The sequence below is a fragment of the Heterocephalus glaber genome, unplaced genomic scaffold (assembly GCF_053883595.1).
Source record: "Heterocephalus glaber isolate CG9 unplaced genomic scaffold, H.glaber_assembly_v1.0 deba00001720, whole genome shotgun sequence".
Taxonomy (NCBI): Eukaryota; Metazoa; Chordata; class Mammalia; order Rodentia; family Bathyergidae; genus Heterocephalus; species Heterocephalus glaber.
In genome coordinates, this window is record NW_028258433.1 from 4,477,351 (window position 1) to 4,504,555 (window position 27,205).

Sequence of the window (27,205 nt, forward strand, 5' to 3'; positions counted from 1 at the left end):
CTTGCTTCCCTCTTTAACCTCTTGGTGTATGAAAAGAATATTAATTACTAATTTGATCCATTATTCAGGAATTGCTAAAGCATTTTTTGCTTTTTTACTCATTTTAACAATATATTTCTAACTAAAAAATGTTAGATTATCTTTACATTATTTCTTTGATAAATTTTCTTAATTATTTAGTGGCTTTGTTTATAGTGAAATTCTAGAGGCACAATTCCTAAAATATGCATTTTAAAAAATTTTTAGATATGACATGGAAGTTGATAGAAACAGAAGATCATCTTTAAAAAAGATAATGGAAAGGGATGATACAGCTGCAAAAACACTTGTTCTCTGTGTTTCTGACATTGTTTCATCGAACACAAATACATCTGAAACTTCTAGCAATAAAACCAGTGGTGCAGATACCAAAAAAGTGGCCGCTATCGAACTTACAGATGGATGGTATGCTGTCAAGGCCCAGCTGGACCCTCCTCTCTTAGCTTTCTTAAAGAACGGAAGGCTGGGTGTGGGTCAGAAGATCATTATCCACGGAGCAGAACTGGTGGGCTCTCCTGATGCCTGTACACCTCTTGAAGCCCCAGACTCTCTTATGTTAAAGGTAAATTAAACCAATGTACACCTAGGTAAGATTCACTTAAATTCTTAAGCAGTTTTACACTTAAAATTTTTTAATTTACTTACGTCATTAATGATGCTGTGTTTCCTTTCCAAAGTTTTGATGATCTTAATGTAAGAGGCAGATTGTTCAGTAAGTGGTGTTATGGAGGAGAATCAGAGATATTCTTAACTGAGCTAGATGCAGTTTCAATTAAAGAGCAAGAGAAAGTTTTCACCATAATTCAGTTTTGGTGCCTGTAATCCCTTATTGCCACATTGTTCTCATAGCTTTGCTTCGATCCTGATTATTTGATCACATTCTTATACCAGTGTGATTAGAAAATTAGATTTCAGTGCTTCTTGAGTATGAAATAATAAAATATACTCTTCATTTCTATAAATTTGAAACTAGCAGGACATTGTCATATTGAATCCTGTGCTGTTTTATCTTTCAAAGCTACTAAATATTGCACGTTCAGATTTACTTCTGAGTTAATCTTGTAAAGAACTGACATCTCTTGTATTCTGGATCCTTCTAATTTAGGAGAACGTTTTATAAATTAAACACTTTTCTGGTAAAGAGATTTTATTTGGCCTTCACTTCAGTGAGTTGCTTCTTACAGAAAGCATTCCATCCAACAAACAGGCTTTTGTTTTGTTTTTCTTAGTATGTCAAAGTTGTAAAGGCTTTCACCTTCTTGGTTAATATTCATGTTTTATCAAATCAATACATGTACATAATTTGGGGATGCAAATAATATAAGGCTTATGAACCCCTCCCTAAAAGCCATCCCTGGCACAGCCCTGGTACCTGCTGTTTGTGCTGAAGAAGCAACTACTTCCACTCCCTCTGGCTGTTTCTTCTGCTTATCTTGCTCTATCTTCCATTGTAATTTAGACATTAACTGCTAACTTCCTGCTGTGGAAGATGAGAAGTTTGCTTTTATACCAACAGTGCTACGTAGTTCTCTTCCTTTGTCTTCTTTTTTACTAATGCAGCATGATTTCTGGTGAAGTCTACATTCTGTGTTTACATTGTAATGACTATCAAAAATATTTTTTGCAACTTGACTCATTCCTATACAAGATCTACAACAATACACCCCAAAATGTTAAAATACTTCCTTGAGCTTCATTTACTTCTTTTGGAGACCCCCTGGACCTTTCCACACTCCTGCTTCTGTTCTGAAGTTGGTATTTTCTTTGTGTGTTCCACGTTTACCATTCTAGAAATCTTGCTGTATTAGAAGCCCTTTTCCTGGATTTCATGTTATCTTTCTAGACTTATTCTTTATTCTAGACACTCATAACTCTCAGGCACTCCTACCCCCCAGTACTGGGAATTGAATTCAGGGCGTTTGCCCTGAAGTACATCCCCAGTCCTTTTTTTTTTTTTTTGAGTCAGGCTCTTGCTAAGTCACTAAGTTGCCTGGGCTGGACTTGAACTTGCAGTCCTCTTTATTCAGCCTCACAGAGTGCTGGGATTATAGGCATGCACCACCACACTCAGCTCAGAGGCTTCTTGAGAAAGGGAACCTACAGCTCTCTGAGATCTTATGGTATTGTTGGCTGAATATAGAATTCTAGGTTGAAATTATTCCTTTAGAATTTTGAAGACTTTTTTTTTATTAGTGTCTTCCTTCTACTATAGCTCTTTTTATTACTATAGTATATAGCTAAGTTAATTGATGTTTTTCTTCTCAATTCTTCATTATGTGGAGCGTTTTTCTTTCTCAGTGTTCTGAAATTTTACAGTAGAGAACTTCATTCCTTTTTTAAAAAAAATCATTGTCCTGGGCACTCAATCTAAAAATTGTGTCCTTCATTGAGTTCTGGGAAACTTTTTTGAAGTGGTCCTTTGATAATTTTCTCTTCTTTATGTCTAGATTTTCTGATATTTGGTTACTAGACCTCCTACGTTGGTCTTCTAATTTTCTGGTCTTTTTTTCTTTTTTCTATTTTGTTGTCTCTTGGTCTCTCTATTTTCTACAATAGTTCTTCATTTATGTCTTCTAATCCTTAAAGTGAATTTGTGTCTACTCGCATAATTTTCAAGAGATCTTTTTTTATTTTCTGAATGTTTTCTGTTGTTGTTGCATTTGGTTCTTGTCTTATGGACGGCATATCCATATTGAATATATATTTCCATATCCATATTGAGTGTTGAATATATATTTAATTTCTGAATCGATTGATTCATTTATTTGTCCAGGTTTCAGCTAACAGTACTAGGCCTGCTTGCTGGTACACCAAGCTGGGGTTCTTTCCTGACCCTAGGCCTTTCCCTCTGCCTCTGTCATCACTGTTCAGCGATGGAGGAAATGTTGGTTGTGCTGATGTCGTTGTTCAAAGAATATACCCTATACAGGTACGATATATTCATGAAACTTACTGTGTATTTTTTTCTTTTGAGGCAAATAATTTGAATGTTCCCTTCCTACTATTTTTTTAATGTAACATTTTATAGTGGATGGAGAAGACATCATCTGGATTATATATATTTCGCAATGAAAGAGAAGAAGAAAAGGAAGCAGCAAAACATGCAGAGGCCCAACAAAAGAAACTAGAAGTCTTATTCACTAAAATTCAAGGACAGTTTGAAGAGCATGAAGGTAAAGTGAATTGTATATTAAAATTAATTATTTTTCATAGGACAGCAAAGTTTTAGAGGCTTCTAAAATTATCTTGGAGTAATTCTTTTTAAAATTCTGCATTTGGACCTGGATTTTTAAAAAAACTTTATTATGCAGATACATAGATAAACATTTAACTTACCCTACATTACCACTTTCTTCTTCAAAACACTGAGCATTTAGATAATTTGTAATTGGCTTGAGCAGTGAAATATAACATGCCCTCAGCTTTTTTCAGGACCTTTAAATACAGTTCCTCTAAGATTCAGCAGTAAGGTATCTAGAGAATCCTTTTTTTAGTATTACAGAAAGAAGAGCAATAAGAGGAAAACAGCTTATTTTCCCTAAGCCTTCTGTCACTCTTCTTCCTTAATATCCTTATTTGCATTATACAACTTTACATTTTTGTCATTGAAGTTATTAGCTTTCATATGTTACACCTGGAACTAGGGCTTATTGTCCCTGTGGCATCAATGTTAATAAAAAGCAGAATTTCTTTATGTTTAAATGATGTAAATTTCCTTTTTCTAACCTACCTTTATTATTGTTGAAGATTTTATGTTTTCATAGATTTTGTCATGATTTTCTATATTATTTAACTTCATGTTCTATACAAGAGAGATTTGACTCCCAGTATTTTGTTTACTTAAAATTATAACCAGCTCAGCCTGACATAGTGGAACATCCCTGTAATATCAGGACTCTGGGAAGCTGAAGCAGGAGGTCGTCAAGTTCAAACCTGGACTGAACAACTTAGCAAGACCCTGTTTTAAAAAGGAATGGGCCCAGGAAGGTAGCTCACTGGCTCCACTCCTGCCTGGCAAGTGCAAGGTTCTGAATTCGATCCCTGGTACCAAAAAAAAAAAGGAATGGGAATGTAGCCAAGTATTAAGGCCCTGAGTTCAATCCTCAGTACCACAAAAATAATGCTGGTTCATACTGTTTTCGTAAATAAGTGAATCAGTAAGAGAAATCATTTATTTAATTTACAAGTTACCAAGTTACTCTTAAGTCTGTGTATGACATTTAAAAAAAAAATCATGAGTATACTGGTTTGAAAGCTTTTAAGGAAACTTAGCAGATACATTTTTAAAAACTGGATCTCCCTTTTTAGGTGATATTTGCTTGGTTCTGTAGTTTTTGTTAAATTTTTGGTTTGGATAATTAGTAATGCTTTCTTTTTTTCCCTAGAAAAACCTACAAAATGGTGTACACTCTCACACACAGCATCAAGAGAGGAGGTCTGTGCTCTGCAGGGTGGTGCAGAGCTTTATGAAGCAGTGAGGAATGCACCAGACCCGGATTACCTTGAGGTGAGAGAGTGAGAGGCAGATGGCAAGCTCTGATCCTCCTCCTGGAAGATGGGAGTGCTGAGTCCCCCAAAGGGGCTGAGTACATTTCTGGTCCTCAGTGATGTGCCAGACCAGTGTGGTGTGTTTTCATTTTGTGTGAGGAAGAAAAAGGGAAGTTTCAAGAACTTCATATATTAAATAAATGCGCTTTAAAATGCAGGTAGAATTTGTTGCTTTTAAGGTAAAGCAACTGCTTTCAAGCAGTGTCTAGATTTCCATGTCCTCAGCTCTTTCTCATGTCCTGCATAGTTTGTTTCATAAATCTCTACTTCTAGGATACTAGGACAGGAAAGCTTCAGGAGCACTAAACTGTGTTAGAAATTTTGTAGGCTTTAGAATTATGGCTTTGTCATTAACTAAGGTACCTTCTTAATTAAATTTTTGATTCTTAAATGTCTGAAAGAATGCAAATGTCATGATTACTTTGTTAGGAGGGGGGAATATTTTGGGTAAACTTCTTGTTTATGAATTGATTTAATTTTTCATTTACTTGATGACTTAATCTTGTGAATATAGTTTTAACTTTCTTAAATAGTCCGACTACAAAATAAACAGTATTCCATCATAATGTGACCACTGCTGTTCTGAACGTTCTGAACAGAATTTCCTCATATTCTCAGATGTTACAATTTGGGTTCCCCTTGAGAGAAGTGAGTCTGGTTTTAAAGCCTGTGAGTATTGCTGCAAGTCTCTAAATCAAGGCTTTATTTGTTGATGCTTGTGGATTCTGTGAGACATCATAAAGATAGTTTTAATTTAATCCACAAATTTTTTTTTTATAATGCCAGAAATTTATTGGAAAAGTAAGGGATGAAGGGATAAGGAAGAAACTGGCTCTGCAGAGTGAACTTGGGCTGAACTAAAGAGTAGAAAGGATAGAAGCAAAAATAGAAGTACCCCGTAGTCTAGAAGACATACAGTGGGCTGCTCTGAAGAGTCACAATAGCTGGCTCCCCGTGGAATCTCATCACCTACCTCATAGAAGCCTGAAAGAAGTCCTGATATGGGGGCAATAGATGTAAATCCCAAACGTACTAGATGTTCAATGCACTGAGATCATGTTCCTCAAAATCGAAGAATGAATTCTGAGGAATGACAGAGGTTAAGAGTAGGAAATTTTGAGGGAGAGACAGCCTGAAAGAAACAGGAGGGGACCTAGAAAGTGGATCGCCTAATCCACAAAATTTTACAAAATATTTTGTTAGTCTGGTCCTCTTGTAGAATTTACTAATTCTGTAAGGAGGCAGAAAGAGATGAATGTCTTAAATTCACCCACTTTGCAGCTGGACAAGTGACTTATCTCTTCAGACCTCATTCCTACCTTCTGTCTGATAAAAACCTAAAATTAGGTTATCTCTAAAGCTTTAAGGGTATGATTATATGACAGTTGAATTAGATAATATTATCACTAACTCTTAGAGGGGAAAATAGCCATCAATTTCTAAAACACTGCTGGACACGCTAGCACACACCTGTAACCCCAGCACTCCGGGAGGCTGAGGCAGGAGGGTTGTGAGTTTAAGCCTGGCCTTCAGGAGACTCTTTCTAAAATTAGTAAATAAGAGGGCTGGTGATGCAGCTCAGTGTGAAGGCCCTGGGTTCAATCCCCAGTACTAGAGGAAAAATAAAAATAAAGTAGCCTTGTTAAATAAGTTGTTCACAGTAATAATGTTGTAGGCCTTCTGAAATGCAGGTTTTAAAAAATGCATGTGTGAACTAAATGTTGTCTGTATATTTAGAATGACCTTTAATGATACAAAGATTTTACAGTCTCCCAGATATTAAAATGTGTAAGATAACAGCAGGCTAGTGTGTTACATACCTAGATTCTGTTTCCTGCTGTATTTTATTTTTCACTCATTTTTACTGTACTGGGTAAAATTCCTAAGAGGTACAGACAGAAATTTGTTGGAATGAAGCAAGAGAAGTTTTGAGGCGAAAAGATAAAAGTATTTGTAGCACATGTCTGTTTTCAATTATATCTACTGTTCCAAAGAGTTAATGAAATTATACTGAATTTTTTTGAGGGAGCGGGATTTATACTGCATTCTTAAGAATGAGGTTCTTGCTGGGATGTATCTCAGCAACACAGTGCCTGACTGACAAGCGCAAGGGCCCAAGTTCAATTCCCACTACCAAAAAATTAACAAGAATGAGGTTGTCCTCTCCAGTATGGCCTGTGCAAGTAACTTATTCTCCCTATGCCTCAGTTTCATCTGTTATAGCATGGAAACAATAATAGCAACTATCTCAAAGAAATATTGTGAGAATCAAATGAATTAGTATATTTTCCACACGCAAATCCATGTTTCAAATATTGCAGTCATTGGGCCAGAGATTTAGCTCAGTGGTTCCACCGCCTGCCTCACAAGCACAAGTTTCCAAGTTCAATCCCCGGGTATCAAAAATATATATATTGCAGTCATTCATGTTAGCCAGTTATAATGTGGATGGTGGTGATTGATTAAAGTACATTTATAATTGGGGAATTTTTTTTTTTGCCCTAGGGAAATTCTCAAAGGGATTAATAAACAGTTTAAAGCCCTTGAGAATATTATTTGATAAACTGAGTATATTGATCCCTGCCTTTAAAATGAACTCAAATCTGTTGTATTTTATTCCTGTGTAAAGCAATCTAGTTATTATACATGGACTTTCTGTTTTATTTTGTTTTTTCTTTCAATATTTTAAATGGTCACAGGGTTATTTCAGTGCAGAGCAAGTAAGAGCCTTGAACAATTACAGAAAAATGTTGAATGATAAAAGACAAGCACAGATCCAGCTGGAGTTCAGGAAGGCTATGGAATCTGCTGAACAGGGGGAACAAGGTCTGTCAAGGAATGTCACAACTGTGTTGAAGTTGCGCATTGTAAGCTATGAGAGAAAAGAAAATTATTCAGGTTTGTATGCAAATGTGTTTATTTTATCAGTTTTGTTTTTAAAAATGTTACTTTTAAAAGATTGTAATTGCTTGATAAAGTATAATGTATATCAGAAGAATAAAACGGGCTACCAGTGCTCATGGTCATAATAGATTGATTTTTATTGTTACCTGTGCTTATTTTTACATAAGAATTTTAATGATTATCAATTCTTCCCATTGTAGTATCTTCATCTTTCTCTTAACAGTTATATTGAGTATTTGGCGACCATCATCAGATTTATATTCCCTCTTAACAGAGGGAAAGAGATACAGAATCTATCATCTTGCAGCATCAAAATCTAAAAGTAAATACGAAAGAGCAAACATACAGTTAACAGCAACAAAAAAAACTCAGTACCAACAGCTAACGGTACAAAACTTTTATTATAATTTTTCAATTTTAATAAATGCATATTCATAGACTTTCCGTATACTGACTTTTTTTTTTCCTGTAGGCTTCAAATGAAATCTTATTCCAGATTTATCACCCAAGGGAGGCCCTTTGCTTCAACAGACTATTAGATCCAGACTTTCAGCCATCTTGTTCTGAAGTGGACCTCATAGGATTTGTAGTTTCTGTTGTGAAAAAAATAGGTAACTCACACTGTAGCTTCTTATTGATTCTTTTGCAAAACATTCTTTTAAATTGCCTTCCTAATGATTAGTTGGAGCTACCAGTTGGCAAATTTACTAACTAGTGATGTTAAAATTGGCCTATTTTAACCTCTGATTCTTAATCAAAGGCAATTCTACGTTATTTTAGGGTAGCATCTTACATCTCATTCCATGTTATTTAATTTTAAAAAATGTTTGCAGCATAGTAGTAATTACTGTCAAATAATTAAAATCTCAGTAAACTGAACATTCCAACCTCCAACATGTTCAGCTTCTACTACAACCATCATGTTAGTCCAGCTCATCTCTCATTCTTTTTTTTTGGTACCAGGGATCAAACTCGGGACCTTGCACTTGCGAGGCAGGTGGCAACACCGCTGAGCTAAATCCCCGGCCCTCATCTCTTACTCCTGAAGGTGACACGGCATATTCCTCTTCCCATGCTCCTTTGCACACACTCCATCTCTGAAGCCGCACTCCTCTCTTGTCTCCCCAAGCACTCCATGGGTGGCAGGGTCCAGCTCTAACCCCCGCCCAGGCACAGAGCCTCCCGTCTCTTGACTGTTTATTCTGTCCCAGGCCCTCAGCCTCAGCTCCCAGCTCTCCCATTCCACGTCAGCCATTGTGACACCATCGTTGTCTTCACATCTCAGAGCCTGTGTGCACTCTGCTCCTGCCCACAGTCAGCCATGTAGCTGGCTCTCTTGGTGCCTTCAGGACTCGTCAAATGTAGGTTTGTAAGGACTGGGGATTTAGCTCAGTGGTGCCACCGCCTGCCCCGCAAGCGCAAGGACCCGAGTTCGATCCCTGGTACCAAAAAAAAAAGAAATGTAGCTTTGTAAGAGGCTCTTCCCTGGCCACTCTTTATAAAGCAATGGTGCTTCCTCCACTCCCCAGCCCATTGCTCTTTTTCCTCTTTAACCTGCTCCATTTTTTTCCATAGCACTCCTCACCTCTCAGTATCTGACAATATCTGTTTCTTCTTTTCCAGAAAAAGTAAGCTCTGTAAGGTCAGGGATTTTGTTATTGTCATATCCCCAGCTCTTAAAACATTCCATGGTACAGGCTAAAGTCTTAAATATTTGGTGGACTTCCTGTTTATTGACTTCCTTGTTACGGTTCTCCTTTCCTCAGTTCTTTGACTAAAGTTTATGTTAATCTTTTTTTTTCTGAGAAGGCTTCAGATGTACCATGTTCCATGGGGTCATCACAGGTTTGAAATGTGTACCTGGCTGCCTTAATTCTGAGACTGTATTGGGCTGAATATAATTGAACATCCCTAATGCAAAAAACCAAAATACAAAATGGTCCAAAATCTGAAACTTTATGGGTGCTGACAAGACTTTCTTTCCACACCTCATTCATGTGATGGTTACAGTCAAAATGCAACATTAAAAACACAGTATTGGGCCGGGGATGTAGCTCAGTGGTTCCAGCGCCTGCCTTGCAAGCGCAAGGTCCCTAGTTCGATCCCCGGTACAAAAACAAAACAAAACAGTATTAAGTTAACATAAGTATACATGAGTAAAATGTGTATGAAATACAATGAATTTGTGTTTAGACTTAGATCCCCTCCATGAGATGTCTGATTATATATATATGCAGATATTTTAATGTCTAAAACACTTCTGGTCTCAAGCATTGTGGATATGGGATATTCAGCCTGTATATTATCTGGTCATGCTTTTTCCATTCCCTTAGAACTTTGTAGAAATTGTTGTTCTAGTAAGGGATAGTCTGGGTCTGGCCTGATTTTTCCCCATTTAGGTGAATTTCTTTTATGTAGGGAATGCCTAAAGATTTATCTTTTGAAGTCCAAATGAAGCTATGTATTAGTAATATATATGCTCTTTTAATCTCCAGGTCCAGTGCTCTCTGTATTTCTGGGAAATGTATGATATCTTTGAGTATATCTGCTATTCCATTTGTTAGGATCCCTACTTCAGGAATACCAGTTAGCCTTATGTTAGATAAGTTTTATTTTTATCTGATTGCTTCTATTTCTTTTTTACAACTTCATTCACTAGAATTATACTCAGCCTTTACGTCCTAAATTTTATTTCCTGCAGTGCACTGCATATGTCTTATTCCTTGTTAAATTTCATATATGTGTATATATATCCCGTTTTGAAGATGTGTTTATGTGTTTGTTTGGTCCTGTAATAATCCTTTGTTTTATCTTGCAGAGCTATTTATCATCTCATATTCAAGCTTTTTATTGACTACTGTGTTTCTTTTTTTGGTACTGGGGATTGAACTCCGGTCATTGCGCTTGCAGAGCAGGCGGCAGAACCACTGAGCTAAATCCCCGGCCTGACTGTACTGTTATTAAGTTCAGTAGCTTGAATCAGTTATGAAGAATTTAGGAATTTTCTATTGACTTTTATTTTCGTATGTGTTGTGCTCCTTGTCTTTTGATGTGCCTCTCTCTCTGCCACCCCACCCCTCTCATGCTCTACTACAAACTACACCTCTCCACCCCTAGCCTTTTTCCTTTTTCTTGATGTGTTTTCTTTAGTTAGTTGGGTTTTACTGCTCTAAGGATTTTTTTTCTTCTGCTGCTACATTGTTGCCATACCATTTAATTTCATCTTGATCATGCTTTGATTCCCTCCATACATCTTATTGTTGCTTCAAGGAGTGGATAGCTTTTATTCATTTATTCAGTTAGTACTTATTGAATAATTGTTATGTGCCAGGCACTATTCTGATAGGTGCATAAGCAGTGAACAAAACTGACAAGTCCCTGTCCTCATGGAGCCGACAGACATTATTGCATAGGGGTAAAAACTACTACAAACCAAAAAGTAACATATATAGTTTTCTTTGTGAGCACTAAGTGAAAAAATTAAGTAGGGAAGAGGAAGTGATGTCAGAGGAAAGAGGAAGGTATGTAATTTTAGCCAAGAGATCAGGAAAGATTTCACTGAGAGGTTTATATTTTCATGTGATTTCAAAGAATTGAGGGATTGGGGCATGTGGCATCTGGGGAAGAACATCCAAACAATTATAGCAGAATTGCTCCTACTGCCAGTAACAGCCAGAAGAGAGGCTATGGAGGACCAGGTCGTTGTTAGACTTTCACTTTTACTGTGAGAGTGATAAGGAGTCACAGAGGGTTTCAAATAGAGAAGGGACAGGGTTTAACCTGTTTTCACAGGATCACTTAAGACTGTTATGGTGAGAAAGGTGTGCAGGAAAAGTGAGGGTGCAAAGGAAACCAGTTCGAGACTATTACAAGAAATTATGCAAGAGATGAACCAGAAAAAAGCAGTAGACATGGCAGGAAATAGTCCGATTCTGGTTCTGTTTTTAAGGTAGGACAGTGCAGGATGGTCTGAGCATCTGGAAAAATGGAGATGCCATTTGCTGAGAAGGAAAGACTACCAAAAAAGCAGATTTGTAGAGAAACTCAGGAGCACAGTTTTAGATACTAGGTTTTAGGTGCTTATTAGGCATCTAAGTCGAGGTGTCTACTTGATGGTTTTATAGGACTTTGTTCAGGGAATGGTCTAGGCTAAAGATATAAACTTGGAAGTCATCAGCATATGGGTGATATTTGAAGTCATGGTCTGAATGAGGTCACTTTGATTGTGAGGGTAGAGAAGAGAACCAAAGCCTAATTCAAACAGTATGAAACTTAGAGGCAGGGGAAGATGTAAACGAAACAGGAATGGTCAAAGAGGAAGGAGGAGTATTTAGAGTGTGGTAGGTTGAAAGCTAAATAAGAGACCAAAAGAATTATCTTGTGTGAGACTGATCAAGTCTGTCAGATGCTGTCTGATGGGACTGATAGTAAGTAAGATGAGGACCAAGAGTTGATCACTGGCTTTAGCCCCACAGAGGAAGCCTTTGGATGGAGTGGTGGGAGTGAGTGACTGAAGTGGAACAAGAGGAACATAGACAGTGAATGTGGGTGCTTCACAGGAAGAAAAATGAAGTAGCTAGAAGAGGAATTAGAGTGAAGAGATTTGTTTTTTTAAGGTGAAAGTGTTAATAGAATTCTGATGAGATACTGTATGATGAGAAAGTCCAATAAAGAGGGTAGAATTTGATGATAGGAATAAAAAAAAGAGGTACACATGTAGAGCAGTTATCAGTCAACCTTTGAGGATGCCATCCAGTGCTGTATAGTGAGAGTGGCCTTAGCCAGCAGCACAGATGAGCTAAAACAGTAAAATATTTAGGTACAGATGCAAGTGGAGGAGTTGATGGAAAAGGCACACTTGTGGTAGACTTCTGTTTGCTTCTATTCCCTCACTGAAACAGGAAGCAGAGTCAACGACTCAGTCAGAATGGAGAAAAGGCATGGAGTCATCGTCCCAAGACATAGCTGAGTGACTGATTGAGGCATATGCACCATGACTGCCCAGGCCCACCAGAGGTTAATGTTCATGAATGTTTGTGTGATATTTTTCTAGCTCTGATAACTTGTGATGGTGTGTGCATGAAGTCACTGAAGATAGTACTTAAGTAAGATTGTAGTTTAGTTTAGTGAATAATACAAGCAAGAAAGGCAAAGCTGGGATTTAGCTCAGTGGTGCCACCGCCTGCCTTGCAAGTGCAAGGTCCTGAATTCAATTCCCAGTACAAAAAAAAAAGAAAAAAGAAAGGCAAAGAATTTGATAAATGTAATGGAAGGATTTAATAGTTGATCTTGGGCTTTGAGCACAATAAAAACCAAAGAAGAAACACTAAGGAAATGAGAAGCAGTGAACAGGGTATGAAAAATTGAGCGTTGGGAGTGGTGTTGAAGGAATATTTGAATTAGGGTTCTAGAACGAGCAAGCTGGAAAGTGGTTGAAGAATAAGATACAGTACTACAGCTTTCTGAAGGTGATAAAATTGTTGGAAATAAGAACATCTTTTGAGTATGTCCATTGGGTGAGTTACTAAGAGAAATAACCTGGTCATTCAAGAAGAAAACAAGGAACCTGGGAGCCCAGGCTTTTGGAAGAATTACCTGTCCGTTTACTGAACTCACCAAGAAGCATGACCAAAGAAGTCACAGAGTAACAGTGAATGATGAGTTAAAATCTTCAAGAAATGAAGTGAGTGCCTCAGGGATCAATAGATGCTTGCAGCTAGAAGTAGTGAATAACAAAGGATTCCAAGTTGAGTGTTTTTAGGGTGAGGGAGCAACACCAAGAGCAAGGAGGACATCTGCCACATCCCAGCTTCCAGTAGTGTGAGGTCTGTGGGGACAGCTGTGGCTCCAGATGAGAGCCAGGTTTCTATTACAGCAAGGGGTAAAGAGCAGCTACTGCAAAGGCTGGGGGGTAGTGGAGGTGCACTGAGTTCAGAGGGCCCAGCGAAAGGATTCCTGGAAGCAGGGAGATAGGCGATGGCCCCAGAAAAAGCTGTGTGGCAGCTTCCTGGAAAGCAGCTCAAGGGAACATGAGATGAGCCGGAGCCTGGAATTTTGTAGAGACTCACTCAAGATTAGCTCCAGTGGTCCCAAAGCAGATGGTGGTGATGGGGTGAGGGGTGTGGGAGAAGAAAAAGTGAGGAGACCTGCCAGAACCTGGTGTGACTCTTGGCTCTTGTTGTACTTAACAAATACCTGTCTTTGCCTCTTGGTTTACACTGTGGGACTGGATACTTCAGTTTCTATCCCCTGTACATCCCATATCCCCAGAGGATATTGTCTCAAATTCTAGATCATTTTCCCCAGTTCCATGAGTAACTCTGTGTACTAATTTAGTACAGCATTCCTCATTTGCAGGTTTTTACTTCCTTTTTTAAAAATCTAATTTGATGTGACATGTTAGAGGAAACAAATTGTATTAGGAACTCTCAAACTGTCACTTTACACCAGAGTCACCCAGGTCTAATCAGTGATGCTTCTCAATTTAAAATCTTCAGTGGATCTCTGTGCCTTAGAAAATGAAACTAAAAAAAAAACCTCTTTCATATGCCTAAACAACTCTTCAACTTCCTCTCTTACTTAAACCACCACCCCACATACCTCATCTGAAATGCACAATTTTATAACCCTGAGACAGTGTGACCTTTAACGCTGCCTTTAAACTACTTTGCTTAGAACACCTTTTTGTTCTCCTTCTTGTGAGGCATTTTCCCCACTCTCTGTTCGTCTCAGACTTTATAAGTTTTCTCAAACCAGATAATGTAGCCTGCTTAGAGCCTCCTTCCTGCAGCTTTTGCTGCAGTTTATGTTTGACTAGTTCAGCACTCACCACATGGTTCATAGTCCTGCCTCTCCATTTCTCAATCTCCCCTACCCAACACCCATAAGAGGGTGATCTCTTGGAGGACAGAGACTGTTTTAATTTCTTTCTGTCTCTGTGTCTTACTTAACAGAGTGGGGCAGAGGGTGTTGGGAACCTCAGGCGTAGAGCATCTCCTGCACTCCTCATGGGAATGCAATTAATTTGCCATTGTCATTGTCATCCCACTTCAAAGATGAGGAAATTGTGGCTCAGAGAGCTGATCCATCCTGCCCAGGTCACAGTTCTGTAAACAGATTTGGACTTGTACTCATAGATTCTTTCTTAGACTTCATTCTGCCGAAACAAAACCAAATGGAACATTTGAGAGTAGGTCATAAAATGAGGACTTAACCATATTTTCAGTCTAGTACTGTTTTATTACAGAAGTGTTGTGATATAGAATGAACTGACAGCATTTCTTAAGTTGGGTGGCCTGGGAAGTAGACTCAGCTTTCACACAAGAGGTTGACTAGCAAGTGCCCTCAGGAGCAGCACTGTGAGGGAGCAAAGGCATCGGATTTGGACAGGGAGAAGAATGGTTCAGCCTGTCTTGTGGGAACAGGAGGCTGGAGGCCCATCACTGGGTGCTCACCTCCTTCAGGAAGTGGTTACTTAGGCAAGACAACACTGCTTCATTGAGAGCAAGCTAGCAAGCTCACCTTAGTCCTGTGTGAGTCTGTACCTGCACCTGGCATCCACTCCAGGTGGGGTCTGTGATGGTGCTGTTACACATTGTTAAGTGCTTAGACTTTTCAGTGAGATTTTTCTGAAAGGAATTGGAAAGGTACAAAGAACTCTGTACAAATTCAGAGTAGCCCAGTTTACAAAACTATAGATACTTTTCTTCTTATCCTTGTATTTTTGTAAAGATTTGTCAGCATTTCAAAGGTATTACATTTTTAAAAAATTCTTCCAGTTGTTACCATTGGTATAAGATGCTTTGTAATTAAAGAAATGAGAGATTAGGCTCCCTCTACCCCCATGCTGGAGATTGAACCCAGGGCCTTCACACTGAGCCATAGTCCCAGCCCTTTTATGTTTTTTATACAGACAGGGTATCACTGAGTAGCTAAGTTGCTCAGGCTGAGTTCTATCTCTGATCCTCCTGTTTCAGTATCCCAGAGTCCTATGATTACAGGCAGGTGCCACCACGCCCATTTGGCAGTTAACAGTGGACCCTCAAGTTACAACCAGCCTGACACACGAACAACTTGGTTACAACCAGAATTTTAGTTTTAACTTAGGAACGGAATCTGGAGTTACAACCCAAATGCCAGCTGCTTATGCTTCCAGATGCAGATTTAACCCTGCAAGAGTTCTGGAAGGAACATCACAACTTTCTTTCCTGTGTGGGGTTAATTGAGAAATCCTGGGCCAGTGTCTCTCTGAGGACACTGAGATCTGCCTGGAAGATAATGTGGCCTAAAATTGTACAGGAGACTACAGGCAGTTGACCAACTTGAGTTACAACTAGCCTCGGGAACAAATTGAGTTTGTAAGTCAAGGAACAACTGTATTTTCTTTTGGTGCAGTTTGATCCAGATAGGAAACCTATCCTTATTAAAAAAAAAAAATGAAACTACCCTGTAAGTTTATTATTTTTTGCATTATTCTAAACATTCTTCATGTATTACTTTTTTATAATCTAAATGTTTATCATGGTCAATCATGATATTTAAAAAGACATTTGAATGCATATTGAGGCCATCCTCATAAGTGAAATAAATAGGACACACATGTGTAAATATTTTCTCTAGTGTGAAAAACTAAAAGTGTAAATAAGGGTTAAAATGATTAAAATGAATAATTGATAATTTGAAATAGGAAGAAAAGGTCCAAAAGGGTAGGGGTGGTGGGAGGGGAAGTAGAAAGGAAAGAAGGGAAAGGAAAAATTATGAGAAAAGAAAAAAAAATAGAAACGAAATATGTAAATAGGGAAGGGCGGAGGATTTGAAGGGAAGGGCACACAGGTAATGGGGAAAAAATAAGAACCAAGATACATCATGTACAGGTACAAGCACCCAATGATAAATGTAAACATATTGTATACCTAAATGTACCAATAAAAGAATTTAAGGAAAAAATAAAAATAAATAAAAAGACATTTGAGAGACGGGCAGTAATATAACTAAATTTTGAATATAATTAGAGGCAGATTCCAAAATTAGAAAAATGAATGTGTTTGGGAAATTTTTATCTCAAAACCCATATTTAATATTTATAATTAATATCCATTAAATCTACTTGTAAATTGGAAAAAATTAAGGGATAAACCATCATTTGCAACAAGATAAATTATTATCTGAGAATGACAGTTCTTTCCATTCCTTTTATTGGGAACACATAATGGTCAAAGTAATAGAAGCAAATTATAAATAATGGAATTGAATGTTTAGTGCCTAGTCCAACTCTAACTTTTCCTCATCTCAGACCTGTTGTAGCTTATCCAGCATCTCTACTTGTTTCTAGCATTAGAATTCATAATATTTTATCATAGACTTTTTAGACATTTAGAGTCACACAAATAGTACAATTCCCAAATATTCCTCTAGTGTTTCCTTTCACAGCTTTCTCTAGTGTTACCTTGTACAACTGTTGTTCAGTTATTAGAATCTGAAAGTTAATATTAGTACAGTGTTTTTGCCTGTACCAGTGGTGGGGAACCTATGGCATGCATGCCACAGTGGGCTATTTGTTATCATTGAAAGCTCTTAAAGGTTTGCATCACTGGCTTATACTATAGGTTTGTTTAAATTTAAATTCATGTGATTTATTGGTTCTTTTGGGGAGAGGGGCACTGGGGATTGAACCCAGGCTCTTGGATGTGCTAGGCAAGAGCACTACTCTGAACCATGTCCCCAGGTCCTTGATTTGAAGTTTTTTATACTATTTACCTTTTTCTGTTTCAGGATCCTAAACAGTATCCCATGTTACATTTACCCAATATTTCTCAATAATCTCCAGTCTAATAGATCTTCTTTCGCCTTTTGTTTTTCATGACTGTGACACTTTTGAATGGGTTGATCATTACTTTGTAGCATTTCCCTCAAGTCGGATTTGTTTGATGTTTTTCTCGTGGCTGGAATGAAGCAATGCACTTTGGGCACGATTGCCCTCAAAATGATGCTGTGTCCTTCAGACATCAGATCAAAGACATATGATGTTGCTATTTCTTATTATTGGTACTGGTGACCAAGTGGTTAAGGTGCTTTCTGCTAGGTTTCTCTCCTATATAATAACTGCCTTTCCCTTTGTAGTTAATAAAATACCTCGGGAGAAAGAGACTATAAAAATCCCATTTCACCAACAGAATTTCACCCATTAGTTTTAATATCCTTCAGTTGATCTTGCTTGCAACAATTATCGTATTTTTCTGATGATGATTTCTTTTTTCCCTCATTTATTCTATATGAAGTAGAATTCTGTAAGTAAGTGCTGTCTTTTCCTCTGGCTTACGTACTTATTTGACTATTTATACCATTATGGATTTAGGCATATTTACCCTATTCTGTGGATTAAAATCCACTACCTTCATTATTCTCACATCGCTCCAGCTTTGGGTATAGGAGCCTTAGAGGTTGACACTTGTTTCAAGCCTCCTTTGCTTTTTAAGTACTTCCTTTTTGGCAGCACAAGATGTTCCAGGTTCATCTTATATGTTCCTTGCCCCAGTCCTGGGGTTGACTGCTTCTCTAAGGAACTTTGGTTCCTTTTTAGCAGAACATGGTATTTAAAAATCAAGATCTATCATTGCTTCTAAGAGTCAGAGCCATATAAAATGATGTATTAGAGCAGTGTTACTTCCTCAAGGCTGCTACCCCAAGCTTAGTCCGCCCTTTTCCCCACCATACCCTGCCCCTTTAGTTTCTGGTTTAGGCTGCTTCAATTACTTTTGCACAAATAAACAGATACATATTTTCTTATATGAAGGTTAACATACTCTAGCCTTTTGTGTGTCTCATTTTTCACTTAACACGATGTGTTGGAAATCAGTTGGTAGAGTTTTTCATTTTTACAGCTGCCTCCTACACCATTGTATATATTTTATTGTTGAAGATATATCCTCAGAGTGAAATACTAGCAGCAGTGTTGGTGGGTGGAAAAGTAAATGCCTATGTCACTTAGCAAGGCATTGCCAAATTTTTTTCCAGAAAGATTGTAGATTCTCCCACCTTTACTGTTATGAGTATACCTGCATCACCATGACCTCAGTGACAGAATATGTTGGAATTGACATTTACCACCTTAAGCAACAGATCATTTTAGAAATCTCGAGTCTTCTCTAAATTCAGTTATTTTGATTTATTTTTTACCATTCATACCTACTAAAATAAGTATATTAACAGTCTCTCATGTTTTTAAATTTAGCTAATGATTTTTTTTTCATTCTAGGTCTTGCTCCACTGGTCTATTTGACAGATGAATGGCATAATTTTTTAGCAATAAAATTTTGGATAGATATTAATGAAGATATTATTAAACCTCACATGTTAATTACTGCAAGCAACCTCCAGTGGCGACCAGAATCCAAATTTGGAATTCCTACTTTATTTGCTGTGGATTTTTCCATGTTTTCTGCCAGCCCAAAAGGGGGCCACTTTCAAGAGAGATTCAACAAAATGAAAAATGTTGTTGAGGTAAAACTGCTTTTCATCTTCATGACATATTTTGGTATTTTCCTACTTTGACAGTCCAGTATCAAGAAATGGCATAAATTGGATAGTTGTGGTAGTGCATAAGATGAGGTTTCCTCATATATTAATTGCCCACAAAGAGATAAGAGAATAAGGGAATGACAGCTACTAGATGGGAAAGAATGACTTGAAGGGAAGTGAGTTAAGAAAACGTACGAAAAGAGTGTTCAGAGATGCAGACCATGGAGGAAAACTGGAACTTGGAAACAACAATACTGAGTTACTGGTGGTTCACAGCAGCTGACTGTGTGATTAGTTAATAATATGTAAGCTACTAGTTTACATTTATACTGTATATCTAACATCTTATATAGTTTATGCTTCTTTGATTTGAATGAAGATATTAATCTCAAATAGGAAACACTAAAACTGCTTTCCTTGGATCACACACACATAGGCATTTTTCCCAGGTTTTTAAAGTTTTACAAAATACTCTCAGGTAGGAGATTATGCCATTGTTAAGTTGCTGGTATTTGACCAACCAAGGCTCCGTAAAGACCAGTTCCATGTAGTTTAACCTGTATATCATTTGAGTTGATGCTTGGGACAAATGTGAGATGTATGAGGCAGTTCTTTGATTTTAATGCCCTACAAAGCACTTTATGGATGTGATGGTTTCCAGCTATTAGACAGTAGGTGGAACTAGAACATAGGCCCCAATCTTACAACTCCAAATCTAGTATCATGATGCCTTGCTGATTGAACCAGATGGCAGGGGAGGTCTCTTATGTCTCTTTCCTTCACATATACACACTTCCTCCTTTTTCTCCCTCCTCCACACCTTCCTCCAACAACTAGGTTCCCCCAAATCAGTACTATTGGTTTTGCATTTTTGCATTGGCATGTTTGACAGTTGCTGTCAACTTTTGGGTGTCTCATTTGTTCTGGTCTGAATGTTTTAGTTCTGGTCTTAAAGGAAATATTTCCTGAAAACATGTATGTGGTTGCAACTTATAAAACAGATTTTTCCAACTTATTTTCATAGAATATTGACATATTTTGCAATGATGCAGAAAAGAAGCTCACACATTTACTTAATGTAAATGATCCCAAGTGGTCCACCCCATCTAAAGACTATACATCAGAACCACACACTGCTCAGACAGTCCTTGGTACAGGAAACAAGTGTCTGGTAAGTGAATATGAATTTAAGAAATATTGCGGAGCAAACAAGTCTAGTATGTAACTAGTAAGCATGGTAAAATGTAATACACTTAAAAAGGGTGGTTAATTGGTATGTAGCTACTACAGATACAGGCTATTTGGAAGCTATCTTGTTTATTGAAGCAACAGTGTAAGTCTTTGGGAACACACTTTACAACAAGTGCTTTCACTTTTAGCATTCTAAATACATCTGATTGGAAAAGCCCTTTCTACCTCTTTCTTTTTGCTAGAAGAGATATCCCATTCCATTGAGGTTGATTCTAACCTTAGCTTTACTCATTAAATTATAAAAAATGCAAATCAAACTAAAGTCTTTTTTCTTTTTTGTTTTGGATCGAACTCGGGACCTGCACTTGCGAGGCAGGTGCCTGAACCACTGAGCTAAATCCCTGGCTAAAGTCTTTGATAGTGGCTAAATAGCTAACACTTGGTAAGTGTAGCTATAACTCATTTAATCCTCACAACAGCCCTATAAGATGAAAGCTGTTATTACCATGAGGTATAAAGAGGTTAAACAATTACCTTGCCAGGTGTAGTGGTTCACCTCTGTAATCCTAGCACTTGGAAGGCTGCAGCAGGAGGATTGCCGTGAGATTGAGACCAGCCTGGGCTACATAGTTCAAGTCCAGGCTGAACTACATAGCAAGACCCTGTCTCAAAAAAAAAAATTACCTAAGGTCACAAAGCTAAAAAAGTAGGTATATGTTCTTAAGATGGTTTTAAAATGCCTCTTTTTGTTTGGCCTATTAATGATTTCTTAAAAAGATTAAAGCATAAGTGACTCAACTTTTTTTTGTCTTTCTGTTATTCTTCATCTTCTTTTCATATCATTTTTTTTGCATTAAGTGTATTGGTACATTTTAGGTATAAAATACAGTTACATTCACCATTAGGATCTTGTACCTTTACATGATGTATCTTGGTTCTTATTTTTTCCCCATTCCCCTGCCCTCCCTTCACCCCCTCCACCCTTCCCTATTTACAAAGACTTTGTTCCCATTTTTTTCCTTTTCTCATATTTTTCTTTTCTCTTCTTTCCTCTCCCCTACCCCTCCAACTTCCCCTACTGCTTTAGACTTTTTCTTCCTATTACACAATATCAGTTATACATTTTTTAAATTACAATATCAAGATTTAGAGGACATTACCACAGATTTTACAGAATTTAAAAGGATATAGAAAACATATTACAAAAATCTTTTTTGAAATAAATTTGACAGCTTCTAAGAAGTACCTTGGAAGACAAATTAATGAAACGGACTCTGGAGGAAATATAAAATTTGAATAGCACCTATTAAAGAAAGTATATTCCTAGCTTGAAAACCTACCTATATGACAACAACAGGCTCATATACATTTTAACTGATGAATTATATCAAACATTTAAAGCAGAAAAAAGAAGGAACACTTCTCCCCTCATTTTAGGAAATCAACATTGTGCTAATACTAAAACTGGATACAGATAATAGAAAAGTATGAACATAAATAAAAATTGGCTTAACAAAACAATTAGAAGTCAGATCTGGCAGTAGGTAGAAAGTGGTTTTATTATAGGGATGGCAGTGTTGGTTCAGCATTGGAAGATCCACCCCCATAAGTCATCATTTTAACAGAGGAAAGGAAAAAACCATATGATCCTGTCAGTAGTTGCAGAAAAAGTATTGGACTAAATTCTACAGCAGTTCATGATGAAAGCTATCAGGAGACTAGAAGTAGAACAGAACCTTCTCAACAGATCAAAGACATGTACTCTATACTTCCAGCAAAAACACCTTCTATGAATGGAGAAGGAACAATGCTGTCTCCCTAAGGTGAGGAACAAGGGCAGATAGCCCTACTCTTCATCTGTCCATTAAACTTTGAAACATACACCCAAACCAAAATAGTCTGGCAATAAAAAGAAACAATTAGCACAGGATTGGCAAAGTAGAAGTAAAATCTTTATATGTAGATGAAATGATCATCTACAGAGAAAATACTAAGAAATCTCTAGGAGCCCCTAGAACTTGTATTTGAGTTTAGCAGGATTAAAAAACACAAGGTATATATAAAAATTCAGGTCTGTGTATACATGCTATAAATGAAGAATTGGATATTGAAATTTAAAAGTTACGTAGGAGTACAAAGGACCTGGGAAAGTAAAAAGAAAAAAAATAACAGTGGTGGAAGACATTTATTACCTAATTTTAAGACTTCCTCTAAAGCTACAGTAATCAAGGCAATGTTGGCAATAAGGAAAGACATATAGATCAATGGAATAAAACAGAATCTAGAAATAGAACCACACATAAATGGTCCACTGATTTTTGAAAGGTTATTTAACATCAACATTTTATAGAACATAAACTCAACTCAAGAGCAGAGGAAAAGATAATGTTTTCAACAAATGGTACTAGAACACTTGGTATCTATATGTAAAAAATTAAGCTCAACCCTGTATTTCCATACATAAAAATAACTTGAAAGGATCTATGAACCTAAATATGAAAGACTAAAACTATAAAACATTAAGAAGAAATTATAAGGGAAAATGTTCATGAATTTAGGGTAGGCAAGAATTTCCTAGGATACAAAAAACATGATGTATAAAAGAAAAAAATTGGGGCCAGGGATTTAGCTCAATGGTTTCACTGCCTGCTGCGCAAGCGCAAGGACCTGAGTTCAATTACTGGGATCGAAAAAAATTGATAAATGAGATTCCATCAAAATTTAGAACTTTAAAAGACATCATTAAGAAAATGAAAAGTAATCCTTAACCAGAACATATTTATAATACATATAACCTATGACAAAAATATGTAAAGAACTCTTACAGCTCATTAATAGACAACCCAATTAAAAAGTAGACACAAGAAGATGATAAATAGCCAGTACAGCACAAGGAAAGATGTGCAACACTAGAATCAGAAAAATACTAATCAGTACAATAACAAGATTGTATCATACACTTATTAGGGAGATGAAGTTAAAAGTTTCAAAAGAACAAATGTCAGCTTAGGTGTGAACCAGTTAGAACTTTCTAATACTGCTAATGTGAATGTAAAATGACAAAACCATTTTGGAAAACAATATAGAAATTTCTTGTATTACTGTTAAGATTGAGCAGTTCTGTTCTTAAATTTTTACTTAAGAGAAATGAAAACACATGTTCACAATAGATTTGTACATACAGGTTGACTCTCCCTTATCTGAAATTCTTGGGACCAGAAGTGTTTCAGATTTTAGATTGAAATCCACTTGATCTACAAAGAGGATAGCTACTCCTGCTTTTTTTTGGGGGGGGGGGGTTCCTGTCGCATGGAATATTGTTTTCCACCCTTTAACTTTCAGTCTGAGTTTCTTTATAAATTGTGTTTCTTGTATGCAGCATATTGTTGGATCTTGCTTCTTGACCCATTCTGCCAGTCTATTTCTTTTGACTGGTGAATTGAGACCATTAACATTGATGGTTATAACTGATACATATTGACTAATCACTGTCATGACTTTTTCTGTTTGTTGGATTCTCCCCCCTTTTCATTTCATTTCTTGTTGTGCCCAATGGATTCATTCTGCTGGGCTTCCTGGAGTTTTGATCCTCGTTGTCTTTTCCTAGGATATTGTCTAAAATTTTTTGGAGTGCTGGTTTGGTATTCATGAAATTCCTAAGGTGCTCTTTGTCATGAAAGTATCTTATTGCTCCATCAATTTTGAAAGATAGTTTTGCAGGGTACATCAATCTGGGTTGGAGGCTGTTTCCCTTTAGGGCTTGAAATACGTCACTCCTAGCTCTTCTTGCCTTGAGGGTTTGCATTGAGAAGTCTGCTGTGATTCTGATGGGCTTTCCTTTGTATGTGATTTGTTTCTTTAACTGCTTACAGAACTTTGTTCTTCTGTTGGCTTTCTGGAATATTAACAGTTATATGCCTATGTGTAGATTTGTTTTTGATCAAGGCTATTTGGAGTCCTATATGCCTCACTTATCTGTATGTCAAGTTCTTTTCCCCTGCTTGGGAAGTTTTCTGCCATCACTTCTGTGAACAGGTTTTTTTTGGGGTTTTTTGGTATTTTTGGTACTGGGGATTGAACTTGGGACCTTGCGCTTGTGCAGCAGGCGGCAAAACCACTGAGCTAAATCCCCGGCCTGTGAACAGTTTTTTTATGTCACCTGCACTCTCTCCTGTTTCTTCATTGACTCCAATCAGTCTTATGTTTTTCTTCTTTGCATCTTCTAGCAGCTGCTGAATTGATTTCTCGTGGTCCCTTACTATTTTAAAGCAATTTTTCTTTTCCTGGTCAGTAATTGCAATCTTATCTTCTGTATCTGAAATTCTGACCTCACATTGGTTCATTCTGCTGTGTAGACTTTCAGTGGAGTTTTTAATCTGGAAATCTGTTTGGATCTTTTATGGATTCCATTTGTTTCCTATGTTGAGATTCCATCATGTTCCTCAGCTCCTCTATTTTTTTTATCTGTGTCCTCTCTAGATTTATTAATCATGTCTTGCACTATGGGCACAATCTCTGCTGTTATCTGAGAAATTATTTCTGTTTTCATTTTTTCCAGATCCTCTTTTGTTGCCAGTTCAGGGTGTCCAGGTGGTTGAGTATCAGAGTGTTCCATCTCCTTTCCCTTTGGGGTTGCTGTAGGTGATCTGCATGTCTGGTTTTGAGACTTATTTACATGTCTTTCACATTTCAAGAGATGCAGCCTGCTGTGTCTTTGTTGAGGCAACTTATTTCTCACCCAGTTGTCTTCAGTTCTTAGCAAGCCACAGAGCTGCCTTTTCTCTGCTGCTCACCAATACACTAATTCCTGGGTTCAGAGTGGTGGCCTTCTGGATCCCTGAGCTGACTTGTTGTCTGGGTGGGCTTCTGGCTGAAGCCTGTGCACACTTGGGATGGTATCTAGATGTGCCACTGGCTAGGGCCCCTATGTAGCTGTTGTCTGGGAGGGCCTTTGGCTGGGGGCTGTGCACCCCAGTTCCTGTTATGTGAGCACACTTCTGTCTAGGGTCTTGCGCACTTACCGATGTTACTGGGGTGAACCTCTGGCTGTTGCTTGTGTGCCTGTGCAGCTCTTATCCAGGCAGGCCCTTGGCTTGGGCCAGTGTGCCCCAGCCTCTGGGGTTGGGGTGGAGCCCTGGCTGGGATCTGCTTCCAGCTATGCTGCTCTGGTCCACACTGCTGCTCCCTCAACTAAGGTGGTCTGGTGTGTCTTTATTGCAGAGATTTTCTTCACTTTTCCAGTGGGCTTTAATTTTCATCTTTCTGTTGTTCACTTCTACTCTATCTTCTCAAGCTCAGAACAATGTCCTTTTTGACCCCTGTAACTCTGTGTTGTGGATCCAGGTAATGGCTTGGCACAGCCAGGGGATGGGGTGGGGTTCTGGTGCCCACATGGCTTACCTCCTCGGCTCTCTGGGGTGGTGGTATGGCCCTGATTTCATATCATTTTTTTACCTTTTTATGCAATATTATTTCCTTCTGAAACAGGAATAGTAACATGAATATAATTTTTTAGCAATTGGATGAATATCTGTTATACTTGTGTAAGTATTTTTAGTGAAAGGTTAATTTGATTCTGTTTTCTACACTAGTACATAACTTTGATAGGTTACTTTTTACTTTGTTTTATTAGATGTCCTCTCCTAGTAATGAGATAAATTACCAGAGTCCTTTATCACTTTGTTCACCAAAAGGGAAGTCTGTGTCCACACCCATATCAGCCAAAATAACTTCAAAGTCTTCTGAGGGAGAGAAATCAATGAATGACCCAAAAAACTGCAAAAAAAGAAGAGCCCTGGATTTTCTGAGTCGCGTGCCTTTACCTCCACCTATGAGTCCCATTTGCACATTTGTTTCCCCAGCTGCACAGAAGGCCTTTCAGCCACCACGGATTTGTGGCACCAAGTATGAAACACCTATAAAGAAAAAGGAATTGAATTTTCCTCAGATGACTCCACTTAAAAAAGCCAATGAAGTTTCTCTTTTGGAAAGCAATTCAATACCTGATGAAGAATTTGCAATGATAAATACCCAAGCCCTCCTGAATAGTTCTTCAGGAGAAAATCAACCTCTGTCTATCAGTGAATCCACCAGGACTGCTCCTTCCAGTTCAGAAAATTATCTTGGACAGAAAAGTCATTATACTATGTCTCTGGTCAAAGGGCAAGAGAATTCACAAGCCAGCACAGAAGAATGTAAGAGCAACATGCAGGACACAAGTAGGATAAAGAATATATCTAAGAGATTGCAAAGGCGACAAAAACATAAATAATAATACTCTTAACCTTTCCAGTCTGTAGTATAACTTCAAACTGCCTATCAGTATTTACATAACAAGGCATAAGTTTCACAGTTTCGATTTGCATATCACAATGTTCTTTGCTTGATTCTGTTTTCAGTTGTATGTCTTAAAATTGTACATTAACTAATCAAAAATCTCATTTAAATATTTAGATTTGATCACAAAAATATTATTTTATAAATAAACATCTTTTTCGATTTGTGTCATTGAATAATTGAAACAAAGGTTCTAAATATAGCTATTTAATTCCAATTTTAGGAGTTTTTTAGAAGTAACTTACTATGAAAGTTGTCTTAAATACATGTATTGGTTTCTGGTATAGTTCCACCCTGTCCAAAAATCAGAATGAATAAAGATATTACAGTCAGGTTTTATTCAGGCCAATTCCTTATCCTTAAGTCAGCATGATACAAAAAAAATAGAACCCTTGAGGTAACTCTTTTGTATGATCCTAGTGTGATCCCTAAAATTAATTACTTCAGTTAAAAATTCAAATTATTTAAGTCAGAATCAGATTTTATAATTAATTTTTAAAAACAAACCAGTCATCCAGATTGGAACTTCAGAAACTGTCTTGCTTTCAAATTGGTTTTGATATACCTGCTAGAATGTACTGTCTGTTAAACCTACTACCAAGTCAAAAGTAACAAGAAACATTTGTTACTGTCTTATGTTTACAATAAAGTTCTAACTGGGAGCTACATA

At 37.4% G+C, this 27,205-nt stretch overlaps 2 protein-coding genes across 13 annotated transcripts in view; one reads left to right on the forward strand and one right to left on the reverse strand.

The window, feature by feature from the left end:
- Window positions 1–26,697, forward strand: part of Brca2 (BRCA2 DNA repair associated) — a 76,136-nt gene extending 49,439 nt beyond the window's left edge. For 2 of the 4 annotated variants that reach the window (XM_004854764.3, XM_021266507.2), the window contains exons 18-27: window positions 247–601; window positions 2,813–2,968; window positions 3,068–3,212; window positions 4,425–4,546; window positions 7,287–7,485; window positions 7,715–7,878; window positions 7,964–8,102; window positions 18,746–18,990; window positions 20,033–20,179; window positions 25,832–26,697. In XM_004854764.3, coding sequence (XP_004854821.2) covers window positions 247–601; window positions 2,813–2,968; window positions 3,068–3,212; window positions 4,425–4,546; window positions 7,287–7,485; window positions 7,715–7,878; window positions 7,964–8,102; window positions 18,746–18,990; window positions 20,033–20,179; window positions 25,832–26,470 — 2,311 coding nt within the window. In that variant the 3' untranslated portion in view covers window positions 26,471–26,697. Of the gene's footprint in view, window positions 1–246; window positions 602–2,812; window positions 2,969–3,067; window positions 3,213–4,424; window positions 4,547–7,286; window positions 7,486–7,714; window positions 7,879–7,963; window positions 8,103–8,454; window positions 8,953–18,745; window positions 18,991–20,032; window positions 20,180–25,831 lie in introns of those variants that run through there. The other 2 variants (XM_021266510.2, XM_087199484.1) reach the window with 2 other exon arrangements.
- The window catches only part of N4bp2l1 (NEDD4 binding protein 2 like 1), a 49,565-nt gene continuing 29,964 nt past the window's right edge, over window positions 7,605–27,205 (reverse strand). The window contains exons 6-9 of one of the 9 annotated variants that reach the window (XR_015446649.1): window positions 26,781–26,829; window positions 14,443–14,647; window positions 7,947–8,084; window positions 7,605–7,807 (exon numbers count right to left, since the gene is read on the reverse strand). Coding sequence is in view for 1 of the 9 variants with exons in the window: in XM_087199496.1 (XP_087055622.1) it covers window positions 26,766–26,829 (64 nt within the window). In the remaining 8 variants the exon portion in view is untranslated. Of the gene's footprint in view, window positions 7,808–7,946; window positions 14,648–15,012; window positions 15,120–20,733; window positions 20,862–26,765; window positions 26,830–27,205 lie in introns of those variants that run through there. The other 8 variants (XR_015446648.1, XR_015446647.1, XR_015446653.1 and 5 more) reach the window with 8 other exon arrangements.